Here is a 15,111-nt window from a genome sequence, read left to right as displayed (position 1 = left end):
ATCCATCTCCCGGGGAAGGGCTGCACAGCTTCAGTGCCACCACCAGATCCTGCTCTGAGCCTCCCTGGGCGGGCTGGCTGCTATAGCAATGTGGCAGCAAGACTACCCGCCCTGGTTTGGAGAAGAGCAGTCATATTTACTCACCAACATGAACAATTACAGGAAAAGTAGCATTCAAACAGTGCTTTAGCTATTTGAACCGAGTGCTGCAAGGTTCAGTTTGGAAACCCCACCAGCTGCCTGTCACCCCTGCAACTAAATACAACTTGTCAGACAGAGAGGGGGTGACTCGCAGAACCAGCCCAGCCTGCACAGAGAAGGCCATGTAGCCTGGACGCAGACTCTGACTTTAGCGCCCGGGTTGTGGTTCTCTTGGGATGGCTGGGGCTGTGCTTGGGTTGGCGTAGTAACAGCTCATGGAAACACTGACAAGAAGGGAAGACACAGGCTCGAGGATCTGCAGAAAGAGGAAACATGGCATTTCCCACGCATGGGCATGAATGTCGTGCCACCTGTTAATAAAATAATTAGGTGCGTGAAAAAAATTGAGGCAAAGATGGTTCTTCCAAAACAAAGAAGGCTGAGGAAGTCTGAGATTTAAAGTAGGATGAGAAAGAGACAGTGAAAGATGAGGGAGAGGATACTTTTATAAAGCGACCATTTAACAGGCTCTCATCTTCTACTTCCTCCTAACATCCAAGGGGCTAATAACCAAATAAAGGAAAAGGCAAGAAACTGCAATTGGACTTCACAAATTGGTTTCTAGCATAATTATAAATCAAAGTGACGTCACTCACTGCTGCCAATTATTCAGCGCAAAACAGCTCAGTGACTTTCAGGAAGGGGTATATGCTCTCAGCTCTCCCTTTGCATCTGTCTCAATGCTCAGCACTGGTTTTACTTGGGACTGGTTATTTTTGGAGCATTAAAGGTAGACTTCTACCTAAATCAATTCCCTTGTTTAGCCTTCAGGAGGTATGATGAAATGCAAGGTCTTCAAGAACATGAGCAACTTTCTCTTCAGGTATCCACATGAAAAAAAATTCCTATTATTTCCATTTTGTCTATTTGTCAATTACACACACGCACACCACACACACACATGCATGCACGTACGCGTGGACCTATTCTATGCTCTTCTATGCTCCAGAACTCGTGGCAAGCACTTGAGGGAGCCCACGCTGTGTTCCAGGTAGACTAAGCCTAAGACTGCAAGGGCCGGAGGCCCCCTCAGAGCTCCCCGTCATGGAAGTTGGGGAGGGATGGGGGGCAGGGCAGCCACAGCCTCCAGTAAGTGGGGCAGTTACTCAACTACTGAACAGAGTGATGTTGCATTTCTTAAAACAAGCAAATGCAGTATTCAAAATTAATTTTTAGAAGGCACTATGCCTCCCTTGTCTATTATAAATGCGCTGGTCAGAGTTTCCTGAAAAGCGACAGCACTTCCATCTGCTACTCCCATGTACTCTCAAAGAAGAAAGCCAAGAGCTCTTCTAAAACCACAGCAAAGCTCAGCTGGACTCCCAGGCTTGTAACATGTGAAACTTCAATATCCGCAAGAGATCCTGAGAAAACTCCACCAGTGTGCCCCTGATATTTATGAATATTGGCAGCTAAGGTGAGGGCACTGAGCATTTCTGGAGTGGACAGAGGCTCTGAGCGACGCTCGACAGTCAGAACCCTCCCCCTGACTTCCCAGAGATGGCATATCAGCAGGAAAGGCAAGAGACACACAAGACCCAGCTGGAGTGCAGCATTACCTTTGAACCATGTCTGCAACAGAGGATAAAAAGCTGTCCATGCGTCTGGAAAACATCTCCGCTCCCTTCTTAAAGAAGTTAATCTGAAAGATATAATTATGATATTCTGAAAAGCATCCAGGGAAGGTGATCAGTGAACTCACTGAAGGTGAGACAGGCAGTGTGATGGCAGCCGTCGTGGCTGACCGGCCTGCCTCGCACGCAGCACTGGCGGCATCTCCATTGAGTCTCCAGAGTGTTGGCTGAGAGCTATGGCCAAATCCCAAGTGCATTCGTGAAATGGGGATGGGGAAGCCTGGCTATCTTGTTGAATGGCTGCAAATATCAGGAATAATGTAAGTTAAGTGCCTGGTACATACCAAGTGTTTCAGTAACTCCTAGTGATAATTATTTTTGATATTAGCAGCAGCAGCTTTTTTCTTGTGTGAATTCTAGAAAGTTTCTTGAGGGCAAGGATTAGGTCTTATTCAGCTCAGTACCAGCAAGAAACTGACAAGCACTTCCTGTAGCACAGTATGAGAAGTTTCCCCACCCCACAGGCCCCCCAGTGACCACGCGCGCTCACTGGGCCACGAGCAACTCGGAACACAGGCTGGATGGATGGATGGCGACCTGGCTGCAGCTCGGTTGAGATGCTACAGAGGGAAAACTGGACAGAGGAAAAACTTCCTGCCCTGACACCACAATCAAGAGGATTACTGTATGTATAGGAGGTAGAAGGCTCCAGGCACCAGGTGGGTGCTCCACACAGTGAGGCCCCTCCTCCCCCGTGTGCAATGTTCTATGACAGGTGCTTTCTCTGCCCAGGGGAGAGTGCCACTAGGACACCTGAGCGCTATGCACTTTGAAAATGAAACCGCTGCTGGCTTTTGGGTGCCAATGGAAGGGATTCCTTACTCCCTGTGACTCCTGTCTAATATTCACTTCCCAGAAAGTCTGGTCCCTGACAAACCCCGAAGGGCAGGGGTATGGGAGAGAGGCAGAATGTTTCTGTGCGTTACTGACATCTGCATCCCAACCTGAATAGCTCAAGCTTCCATCCTTCTATGGGCATGACTTTTAAAAATCTGGCCATTAGATATGAACTGCTCCATTGTAATATGTCTGATGATTGAGAGGTAACAGTAGCAGTTGCAAGCTTTGGTGATGAAAAAAGAGAGAAAACATTCAGTGTGAGCATCGGTATTCTCTCACATTAACCCTGCTCATCTCTCTGACCTGGAAGCCCACCTTTCCTGGCATGATGGGCACCAAAATTGACCTCTGACCCAGAGGAAGCTGGCAGGTTTTCTCAGCATAGTTCTGACGGCCTTGCCTCTGTTCCCCAGACACCCTGGGAAAGCAAGTATTCCAATGTGCTTAGTTATCACAAGTTAAACACGGATGATTGCGGTCATCCTAACCCAGGTGATACATGCAGGGGGATGTTCTGGCCCCATGATCTTTGAATCATACAGATATTGACACTGGAAATGTCATTTGGAACCCCTGAAATGTTAAATATCAAAATGAATATTAATCATTTTAATATCACTCATCTGTTAAATCACTACTCTGCATTTCTAACAGCACCATGTCATGGCGGCCTCTCTCTCCTTCCCCTCCCTGAACTCCTTTGGAATTTAGACTCCTAGGTCATGTCTTAGCTCCTCTATTATTCTGTAAGCTCCTTAGGCCAGGGGCTCACATAATCCCTAAGAACAGTGGGTGAATGGATGAACGGAAGGACAAGACACTGGCTCTACAGCTGCATGACAGCCTGTCCCCTGTCAATATGACACTGGAGGTCACTGTTCTGTTCTCAAAAACCTGCACACAGATTACAGAGCCTCAGTTTGTAGGGATATGAAGTGAATCATGACTTCATCGAAAACCAGTTTGACAAGGGCTGGAGAAGGCAGGAATGGAGTCCCCGCACCTCCACAAAGGTGGGTGGTGCCGAGAAGCCTGGTGAGTCTCCTCCACCACATGTGCCTTAGTGAGCAGCAGGAAGTGCTATGTTCACAGAACCATCAGCTCACAGAAGCCGGTGCTCAGTAAACCCTGATTGCCAAGGTCTGATGAGGCAGGAGGAGAGCTAATCCTTCTGAAACATCCAAAAGATGACTCCATGGTGCCAGTCAACAAACTTGTCTAGGAGAAGGACCTATTGTTTTCATTTGCATTTAAAAAAATCCATAGGGAAAGGGCCTACCTACTTGGTCTTGTGTCTTGAAATCTGTATATGAAAAATGAAAGACGCCATTCTCAGCTCTCAACACTGATGCTCCTGCCACCTAATAATGACAGTGTGCTCTGCTGTTCCCCCAGGCCCAGGCTGCATGTGTGCTATGGTACCCACAGCTCCTCTTCGCCCTCTGTGGCCAGCAGCACTTAGAGTCCAGGCTGGGAGCAGTGAGGAAGTCCTTGGCCATGAACAAGAATGAAACCAGCTGGCATCAAGCTTGTCCTATAGGCCTTGCAGGACACCCTCTAACCAAGAAAGTGCTACAGCACTGACCAATCAGGACTGCAGCTGCTCATCCTTCCGAGACACTAGATCTGAGACCCTTCCTGACCCTGGGTCTCTGACTGAGCAAGGTTATAGTCCCAGAGGGATGGGGCCAATCCAGGGAGGGCACACAGGACAGAAAATGTTAACTAAAGAGAACAAAGAGAGCCCTAGCATTCTCTAACATAGCTAGGCTGTCCGCCAGCTGCGATATGCCTGCAGGAGAGGGGATGGCAACAGTGAGTGATTGCACACCTGTGTGTACAAGGGCCCATCACTAGCACCTGGACGGCTCCCAAGGTCTGCTGAAGACTGATGCCCATAGCTGGCCAGTGCTACTTCACTTTGATGACACAGAAAGACTCTATTGCTGTTTTTAAATATACTTCCAAAGGCACAGGCTGACTTTAGTGAACTCACCATTCAACAACCTAACAACTAGATTAAGAAGAAAGAACTGAGCTCAGATATTTTCCCAACCCATTTCCTGTTTGCCCTGAGAGTACTGTGCTGGCAGTGAGCTGCACTTTTTTCTCTAAAAAGGAAATGGGTTAGAGCTCCTCTCTCATTCCCCTTTTTGTCGAATGACATTGATGTGAGATATGTTTTGTTTTTTTACTATATGTGCCTTAAAAATGTATTATAGAAGTATTAGATGTTCATATATTGGGTATTTTTAAGTTGGTGACTTTTTCTTATCAACATTTTGCTTCCTCACATCCCTTTCTGTTCCTAGATTGTCCACTGAGAGAAGATTCCTGGGTGCCTTCCTCACAGGCCAAAGGGTGGCTTTGGAGTCAACAAAAATGGGGCAAAGCAGGATAGGGTAGAAGTGAGGGGGTGGTGCTATCAGCCTCACACTCACAGTCACTTTCACGCTCACGGTCACTTGTTTCCCCACCTCAATGGTGCCACCATAGTCAAGTCCTCATCCTTAAAGTAGAGCTTCTCTTAAGACAAATATTAATCATTAAACTGGAAGACAGAGACCCAGTAAATACAGAAGACCTCATAAAGCACTGGCAACGTTTCCCCATACCTAGATGCCAAGGTGCTGGAGATCACCTAGGAGAGGTCCACCTGAGAAGCCAGCAGAGGGTGGGCCTTACTACAGAGCAGCAAGGAGTGCAGGGAATCCTAGGTGGCAGGCGAGCTATCCCAACCCTGCAGTAGTTGCTTCTAGAAAAACTGCACCCAGCCTGACTTTCATTTGGATTAGAAAAAGGGGCCACACAGGCTCCTCCCCAAGAGAGGCTTGACCCCCAGGCCATCATTTCCTGAACGTATGGTCTGACTTGAGGCCAGTGCATGTCCAGCTGATGATGACCCAGCTCAACTGGATGCTCTCCAAGTGCTGAATCCCACAAAGTTGCCAGGGAGGTTGGGCATTTGCAATTCTTTCTATGATGAAACTTCAGTTTCTTCTGAGTGCTCTCTCAGCAGAAAGCCACAGCTGGCTTAGGTTTCAGCCCGCAGGGAAGGGACTCCCCTACCTGTCCGTGGGCAAAGCCTATCATGGGCTCCATCATGGCCATCCGCTTTCTGTACTGCAGCGCATTGAGGGCACAGTAGTACTGAAGGGAGGAGAGGTGCTGCTTCCGCCGGGCCGCGGCCACCTCTTTTCCAACTTCGGTCTTCACCTGGTTAAAAGGTGAAAGGAAAACTTCAAGTTGTCTGCTGTACACGACTATTCTGTAAAAGCGTGCAATTCAAAACGTGTTTATGCATTATAACCATTTTTGTGACAAATATAATAAAACACAGATAAGGCTGCACTTCAACTTTAAAGAACCCAAATTAAAAATATGTAAGTAACAGCATCTCAGTGCTCGTGAGGGTGCAGTGAAGCCGGTACTCTCCTGGTAACAGTGCAAAGTCCTGCGGTCCTTTAGGAAAACAATATGGAAGCATGCACTGAAGAAGGCCACAGGCATTCTAGTTCACTCATAAGACTGTATGCCAAGGAAATAATTTAGCCCAAGGAAATCATGTAACAGAAGTAAAAAGTTGTGGCCGGGTGCAATGGCTCACGCCTATAATCTCAGCACTTTGGGAGGCCGAGGTGGGCAGATCATGAAGTTAGGAGTTCGAAACCAGCCTGACCAACATGGTGAAACCCCCTCTCTACTAAAAATACAAAGAATTAGGCTGGTGTGGTGGCAGGTGTCTGTAATCCCAGCTACTTGGGAGGGTGAGGCAGGAGAATCACTTGAACCCGGGAGGCAGAGGTTGCAGTGAGCAGAGACCGTGCCACTGCACTCCAGCCTGGGTGACAGAGTGAGACTCTGTCTCAAAAAAAAAAAAAGTAAAAAGTTATATGCATGAAAATAGTTCATATTATCTATAGTAGCAAAAGTCCTAAAAAGCACGGGTTAAAGAATCAGAGTCAACACCAGGGATAAGGAGTTCAAGTGATCTGGGTGATAAATGAGTCAGGCATGGCAGCAGGCTGAAGTTAAAACCCCTGTGTGACCACAATCTTACAATGGCTCTAAGCTGGTGTTTAATAAATCAGTTTGAAAAGACAGAATAAAGAAGTGGAGGTCTACTTATGAGATTTAAAATGAATAATTTTAAAAGTCCACGTACAGTAAAAAAAAAAAAAAAATTATGACACCCCTTTATGCCATCAATTCACAAGAGGAAGACATGGAAGGCCTTTATGTAAATGAAGAGAAAACCAACACGTAATGTATTCTTACCTTCTCATTCTCCTTTTTCTTAGGCAGCCTGCTATACTTTGCCATTGAGAGGTCATGCTCTAAAAATAAACAGACATCTGAGCACCCAGAAGGGTCAGGGTTGAAAGGCAAGAACATTCATTCAGGGTCTCCTCCCCGCCACAGTAAGTCCACACAGCACACACCAGGAACGGAGCAGATGCCTACCATTGCTAGCAAGTCCAAACAGATCCTTTAAAGTGCTTACTTCTGAAAAGGAGAAAAGGGACTGTCTTAGAGCAATGAAAAATAAAACATGCCAACCGAGAGCTCTGCACTTTCCCCAGAAAATAAGAGTATATGTGTGGAAAGGAAGGCTCTGCACTCTCAGTCCTTGCTCTCACAGGCCTGGCCCAGAGGCTGGACCTGGTCTCATTGGAACTTACGGCTTCAACCATGCCCCACACCCAGTGACCCTGATAGCCCAAGCAGCCCTACCTCACCACATAGTGCTCAGGGTCTGTGTGGGAGAGGGCATGCGAGGGAGGTGGGCTGGACACCATGGTGGACAGGTACTTTTCATGGAGACCTAGAGTAACAACTTAAGTTCTGATGCCTCAGCCCCCAAATAGAGTGTCTTAATAATCTTTCTTCAGAATGAGGTCAGGACTACACCCAGAACCTAGAAGCTTCCTATGTTGACATTTTAATATCTGAGTTACTGGAGTCACCCCTGGCCAAAGGAATATGGGGTGTGCGTATTAATAAAAAGTGTGACACAATCTAGCATACTGTACTTGCAACAAGCCAGCACCAATAACCACTACTCCAAATGAGTGCTACGACACCATGCACAAAGATGGCTGAACAAAGTCCAAGACCAAAAATCCAAAAAGAGCACTGAGAGCAATGACTGTCCAAGGTTAGAAACTTAAAAACACAACGATTGATACCGACAAGAAAGTAACACTTTCTACAATTCTAAAACAATCCCATTTTCATTTTGTAACAAAGCAAAGCCATTCACATCTATGCTGGTTATACTGGTTTTCCGTTTGCCTCTGGCTTTTAAATTCTCTTTGCATTATTCATCCTCTTTTGAGATCAGGCTGCTTTCTGCCCTTCCCTGCTTGCATTTTCCTTTCTTTCTCTCCTATCTTTTACTTCTTGTTGGAGTCAAGTTTTAAGTTTCTTTACTGATCAATTTTAAGTAGCTTCCTTAATAGCTCTTGTGTTCTCTTCATTCAGATTATGTACTTGTGTTGGTGAGTAAATAAACGCCAAGAAATGTAAGATAAAACACCACTGTCTAGGCAGAAGGGAGGTCAGATTCTGATTTGCTTCTGATGTTATGTCTGATATATTTGTTTCTGAGGTATGACCTGGGGCCAAATACTTCAAAGGATGTCCTGGTGGCATCAGAAAAGGATATTTAACTTTTTTCAAAGATACTAAGAAGATTCCTTCTTACTACTAATGAGCAGTTTTATTCCACTCAAAAACTCACCATCCTGGGCAGATACTACTCATCCATGTTTGGGGTCACTCTGGATTATCAGAGGCCACTGTCATTAATGCCATTGGGCACTCTAAATATTCTAGTTCTGCCTCCCATCGACAAACCTGAAAGGCATAAATCTGACAACACAGGCCTTAGGAGATGATTATTTTCTTTCCAACGGACTTGAAGTCTGTTTTTAAAATGACATCCCTAGCAGTGAACTACTTAAAGAAAAATAAATAAATAAATAAAATAAAATAAAATGACATCACACTCACTTCTAATGATTTTATTTAGAGAAAACTTTTCAAAAAATGCACCCGCTAAGGCCTTCGATGAGGACTGAATAATCAATCAGCAGATGACGACTGCATCAAGCATGTTTCAGCTTCCCACGCCATGATAGGTGAGCAACACTAAAAAGCACTAAAATTCCTGCTTTGTTTAATCGACGGTTCCCTTTATGCAAGCAAATGGATGTATTACTTGTAATTTTTTAGGTATTAAGCTTTAGTGCTGCCAAACTGACCTTGGGTAGAGTTTATGCCTGTTCTAACATTGTCCCTTAGCCTCAGGTGACACGATCACAGGGGATTTCAAAGCAAGGGGAGAAAATCTCTACCTTTAAGACTTATCTTTAGATTTACTGCAAACTCTTCCCTCCTCCCACAAAAACAGTTTAAGGTGATATATTTTTAAAGAGGAAGTAACACACTGAGCAGATCTTTTAGCATTCAGGCTTATGCTTCTTGGGGGCCAGCAATTGTTTTTATCAGTGTTCTAGAAAATGCAATTCTTAAACTCTAAGTAATAAATATTTTCAATGAAGAGAAAACAGGACTAGAAAATCTGTAGTCTCTTTTCTAACATCTTGAAAGTTTTTCAAGATTAATTCGTTTTTTTTTTCTGTGTATTTTGTGACTACCTTGATTTCTAAGAAATATAAAATGGTCCTGCTTTATTTTAGTTGAAGAGCCAAAATTAATTCAAAAGGACAACTAAGTTCTTGCATGACTCACAGATTCCCTTACTCACTAACTGAGAGTTCCAGGAGAGCAGTCCCCATCTGTCCATTCACAGCTGCATCCCCAGAGTCTAGCACAGAGAAAGCAGGGTTCCCATCCCATCTTCCCCTCGCCAACCCCCACAACTTTCCATTCCAAAGTATTCACTGTTCCCTCAAGAACAGCATGACTTTACAAATGTCCCCTAACCTAGAACACGGCCTTAACATCATTTTTCAAAACTTAGCTAAGAGATCACCTTCTCCAGGAAGCCTTCCCTCGCACCTTATCCCCAAAAAAGTTGACCACGCCTTTTGCCTTTCTATGTGCTGTTTCTACTCCATGTGCAACTCTGTCCTGCTGTCCTCATCACACGACATCACAATGATCTGTTTCCACACCTGTGTTCTCACTGACCTGTGATCTCCTTTAGGTGAGCTGGCAACATAGAGGGAAGTCAGTAAAATTTCGCTGAATTGAACGGTTCAAAAAAAAAAAAAAGAAGGCATTTCCCAGCAATCCACACATTTAAAGAAAGGAATGCAGTAAGAATTATTATTAAGTGCAGTACACAGTATTTTGAAGGTAACTGGCATTGAACTCAGTTACTTTACCTGTGAGATCCTTTTCTCGGAATTGTATAATAGGTAGAACCATTGTGTCTGCCAACTGTTTAGCCAGCTCTGTATGGAGAACGTTAAGCTGAAAGAAAGAGAATGCTATTCAAGAAAATTAAATACATTATGATTATCGACTTAGTCTCATTTCACCAAGGAATCACACTGAACACTTCTGTGTGGTTACACAGCTCAGTATGACTTCCTTAGCAAATAGTACCCTTCATAAAGCACTAAATGATACTGGCCTAGAAGCATGAAAAATGAAATGCAAGCTTCTGACTGACCAGGGCACCAGTGAAGTTTGCTAACAGAGTGCTAGGCCCACAGTTACCCTGTTCACTGGGCAGACTCTGCTTCTTCTGTGTTCCCACTCAGCCCCACCCCACTGGAGAATCGGAATACTTGGATGTGCCTCCAGAGAACACAGCCAGCTGTCAGTGCTGGTCATGGCTCAGGACCTCGCCAGGCTGCTCTGCTCTCTCTCTCCAGGGAGGCTGAAGCCACACCTGAAAAACAGGCCTGCTGGGAACCTACTTGCCTGAAAACCACAGCCAGCTATGGCCTGGGAATGACTCTGGAGAAGAATACTCCCTACCGAAACAACTCTGCTAGATTTCAGACCTCTAGTCTAGAAAAGAGCCTTTCTGAGAATAAGATGACTGTATTTGAATGCGATGCTCCTCACCAGATGATTTTAACAGCTCTTGACTCTTTCTCCCCTTCTACCTCAAGGACTCAGAAATCCTATCTTTGTAAATTATCTAGGAGAAACAAAAATTGTCCCATCAGGGCATCTTTGAGTATTTTTGTGTGCCAGCTTTATATATTCTATACTATGTAGTTCTCACCCCTCCTGTGAGTTAGGTATTATTTATCATCACCACTTCACAGACAGGCAAATAGTTCTCCAAATCCAGAGGGCAAATAAACAGCATGGCTGGACTTTTAATCTGGGCTGTTGGGCTCTAAGATTTGTTTACTTTCCACTACATAGCCTGGGATACAGAATTTGTCCTTGATGCTCACATGTTTGAGAATCTAGACGTTGGCAATGAATACAGTGGAAGGGATTCTCCCACTAGACTGCACACTTCCAGATACTCTGGGATTCCTGCTGGGTGACTAAGGGGAAATCACCAGCAATTATTTTTGGATTCAACATGTGGCAAAGTCTCCTTTAGCAGTGCCAGCAGTCACACATATGCATCAACCTTATGCACACGCATCTCCCAACAGATCTGGTCCTTTGGGGCTGTGGCTTCAGAGGCCACTCTTAAACACTGAAAGACCTGCCTAAGGTCAACCATTTGCCAGGCAAGAGAACACGGAGCAAGCTGCTAACGCTTTCCCTATCATTCAGCCGAGTCGAAGCATGGCAGCTGTATTCTAAGGGTAACACAGGAAGACAGCCATGCCAGTAAATGCCTTCAGGACAGAATGTGTTGACTATTTTCCAGAATAACTTCAATAAGAAAGGTACTGTTTTTCATTAACAGTTAACAGGCTCTGTGCTTGACGCTTTGATAGACATTATTTAATTCAATCAATGTAACAGCTCAACTAAGTGAGACTTTCTGCTGCCATATAAGATGGAGAAACCAAAACTCAGAAAGATTAAGTGGCTTTCCAATGGTTATGCATTTCACAAACGGCAAATTTCCCAGCTACTCATTTTCTCCTCAAGGATTAAGGGGGTTATGTCATCAGTTTTTAATGTGGGGCTTTTGAGCTGTGAGCTGTACAGGATAATCACTGCTGACCACAGCACCCTCGCAGAGGAGAATGGAAGGAGCATGGGCCACCTCTCCCAACTTTAGCATCGCCATATAGAAAATGGGGCCAATAGCATCTTCCTTGCATGGCTAAGACATGTGAGGACAAGGAAGTGACATGAACAGGAGGCACTCAGAGCAGAGTGCCTGGCATACGTGCTCGGTATTCAGTCAGTGAACTCTGTAATTATGATGATCTCCTGTCTCAGGTGCACTCAAAGGAAGTGGTCCCGAAACTCGGCTTTTAGGGAAGTCACCATGCATGGAAATCTCTGCGTAACTTACAACATGGAAGATCTCATTCCAATGCATTCTATTAAATATGAGCCACATACGTCTCTACTTTTGGTTGAACTTTCCTTTAATTTCTGAGTCAAATAACTTGTCTTAAAATTTTTTCAACCTGATTTAGGCCCAGGTAGAGAAAACAGCCTCAAAAGCTACTCTCCTTTTCGCAGATCTAGGCCCCGCCTGGGCTAACTGCTTTCACTCTCTGGGTCTTTACATCAATAGGTTTGTCTGAAAACTCCTTACAGAACTAACCTTCCAGGGTGCCATAATACTACCTATAAAAACCACACTTCCGTCCTTTGGGAACTATTCACTCCCCACTAAAACAATCATCATTCCTGCCCATGACAAGATGGTTGTGAGTAAATATTTTAAACTGGAAATCTTGCTTCTAGGGGTTTCGACAACTAACCACTTAGCAACTCTCTTCTCAAGGAAACACGTGACTCAGGGTGCAGTCTATTGCTTCTCGCCCTGGGTTATCTTTCCACTGTTAAGAAAAAATTCTTCCCCTTACCTTCCAAAAAATCAACTTTTGCTCCTCTATAATTACATCTTCTATCCATTTCAACACATCTGAGAGAGAGCCACAGCAGTGCATGTGATATCATGAGATAATAAAAAATATATATTTGGTCTTTGCCCCCAGTTCTTGGCATAGAGCTCCTAAAACCCTTGTGATTTCCTGAGCAATAGGGGTGCTAGGAGCATGTTTTGTTATAGTATTTGGTCTCTGACCCCAGTTTCTGACACAGAGCTCCTAATCCTTTGGAATTTCCTGGGTGATGGGAGTGTCTTTTGTTCTGATGAGGCAACTCCTGGTGGCCTCCTGGATAGGGGCTGGTCACCAGAAACACCAAGCCATGGTTACCAGCTTGGAGCTTTCAGCCCCACCCCCATCTTCCAGGAAGGGGAGAGAGCTGGAGGTTGACCACATCTGTGTGATGAAGCTGCCAACAAAAATACCTGAATTGCAGGGTTTGGACGGCTTCCAGGTCACTAAACACCTGGCAGTGCCCAGGAGGGTGACGTGCCCACAGAGGGCACGGAAGCTCCATGCCACCTCCCCTGTACCTTGCCCTATACATCGCTTCATCTGGCTGTTCATCTGTGTCCTCTGTAATATCCTTTATAATAAACTGGTAAATTTAAGTGTTTCCCTGATTTGTGAGCCATTCTAGCAAATGATCAAAGCCCAGGGGGATGTTGTGGGAACCCTCAATTTTAGCTGGTTTGTCAGAAGTACCAGAAGCCTAGACTTGCAACTGGCATCTGAAGTGTGGGGGAGGGGGCAGGCTGGTGAGATCATGCCCTTAACTGGTGAGATCTGAGGCTATCTCCAGATACATACGTCGGAATTAAGTTAAACTGTAGGACGGCCAGCTAGTGTCACAGAATTGCTTGATGTAGGGAAAACCCACGCTTTTTGGTGACCAGAAGTATGCTGAGTGTTGAAAGTACAGAAAGACAGAGTTTGTCTTTTTTTCACTCTTTAGTAGGGTAGAGGACAAAGCTCAGTAAGAACTATATGACGTGTTCACTTTTATATCCGTTTTATATCCCCAGTGCCTAGAAAAGCATTTGCTAAATAGGAGGTCATCAATAAATGTTTGTTGAATAAATAATGTCTTGAACTGGTTTGCTGAATAAATGAAAATGCAGTCAGTATAGTTTTATATGAATGTTAGTTTCTCATTTTGTAAACCGAAGACAGGATCCACTGCAGATCAGTAACTGGTGAGTTAAACGGCGTCTGCACATTCCTTTATGTTTATTCTTTATGGTTTTCTGAGTATTAGAAACTCCTTAAAAGATGCAACTACTTATATCTACCTAATTTTGCAGAGTTCTGTCCAACACTAGTAGCATCTGAGCTCTTATGTTTTTTACAATTAGAATTTATTTTTCTATAACACCTGGTTGTTTTTGTTTTGTTTCTTATGAATATTCCAAATGTACTATACAATATAGCTATAAGAACAGTTGTATTAAACCCTTTGTAGGCGGTGGCTCATGTCTGTAACCCCAGCACTTTGGGAGGATTAGGTGGGAGGATCCCCTGAGGCCAGCCTGGGCAACAAAGCAAGACACCATCTCTACAAAATTTAAAAAAAAAACAAAATCTCGGAAGCTAAGCAGGGTTGGGCCTGGTTAGTACTTGGATGGGAGACCACCTGGGAATACCGGGTGCTGTAGGCTTTAAAAAAAATTAAAATTAAAATTAAAAAAAATTAAAAAATAAAAAAATAACAAAAAAAACAAACCCTTTGTAGTGGGTTGAGCTGTGCCCCTCCCCTAAAAGATATATCCACCCAGAACATGGCAATATTTGAAAAAAAGAGTCTTTGCAGGCTGGGCGCAGTGGCTCAAGCCTGTAATCCCAGCACTTTGGGAGGCGAGGTGGGTGGATTACGAGGTCAAGAGATCGAGACCATCCTGGCCAACATGGTGAAACCCCGTCTCTACTAAAAATACAAAAAAATTGCTGGGTGTGGTGGTGCATGCCTGTAGTCCCAGCTACCCGGGAGGCTGAGGCAGAAGAATTGCTTGAACCCAGGAGGCGGAGGTTGCAGTGAGCCGAGATTACGCCACTGCACTCCAGCCCGGCGCCTGGCGACAGAGCGAAACTCTGTCTTTAAAAAAAAAAAAAGAAGAAGAAGAGAAGACACGGGAGAGGAAAAACTTGGGAGGGTAGTGGGGATGTAAGGCCAGGCTGGAGTGATGCTGCCACAGCCAAGGAACACCTGGAGCCACCGAAAGATGCAAAAGGATTCTCCCTGGAGCCAATGGAGGGAGGGTGGCCCTGCCAGCACCCTGACTTCAGCCTTCCAGCCTCCAGAAAACTGACTGGCGGGGGATAAAGTTCTGTTGCTTGAAGCTACCTATTCATGGGAATTTATTATGGCAATCCCGAGAAACTAATATACTCTCCTTTGGAAACTGAATTCTTAGAAATCTTTTTTTTTTTGGTCTATTCTTCATATATATTGAAGCTTTTCCCCTTAAACCAGA

At 44.7% G+C, this 15,111-nt stretch overlaps 1 protein-coding gene across 3 annotated transcripts in view; it reads right to left on the bottom strand.

The window, feature by feature from the left end:
- APPL2 (adaptor protein, phosphotyrosine interacting with PH domain and leucine zipper 2) overlaps positions 1–15,111 on the bottom strand; it is a 64,384-nt gene that overhangs the window by 27,551 nt on the left and 21,722 nt on the right. For all 3 annotated transcript variants that reach the window (XM_021675544.2, XM_021675545.2, XM_021675546.2), the window contains exons 5-9: positions 10,031–10,118; positions 7,140–7,181; positions 6,954–7,012; positions 5,745–5,891; positions 1,761–1,843 (exon numbers count right to left, since the gene is read on the bottom strand). In XM_021675544.2, the coding sequence (XP_021531219.1) occupies positions 1,761–1,843; positions 5,745–5,891; positions 6,954–7,012; positions 7,140–7,181; positions 10,031–10,118 (419 nt within the window). The remainder of the gene's footprint in view (positions 1–1,760; positions 1,844–5,744; positions 5,892–6,953; positions 7,013–7,139; positions 7,182–10,030; positions 10,119–15,111) is intronic.

Source organism: Aotus nancymaae, unplaced genomic scaffold, assembly GCF_030222135.1.
Source record: "Aotus nancymaae isolate 86718 unplaced genomic scaffold, 86718_ANA_hifiasm-v0.15.2.pri h1tg000021l, whole genome shotgun sequence".
NCBI lineage: Eukaryota > Metazoa > Chordata > Mammalia > Primates > Aotidae > Aotus > Aotus nancymaae.
This window is presented reverse-complemented; position numbering and strand designations above follow the sequence as displayed.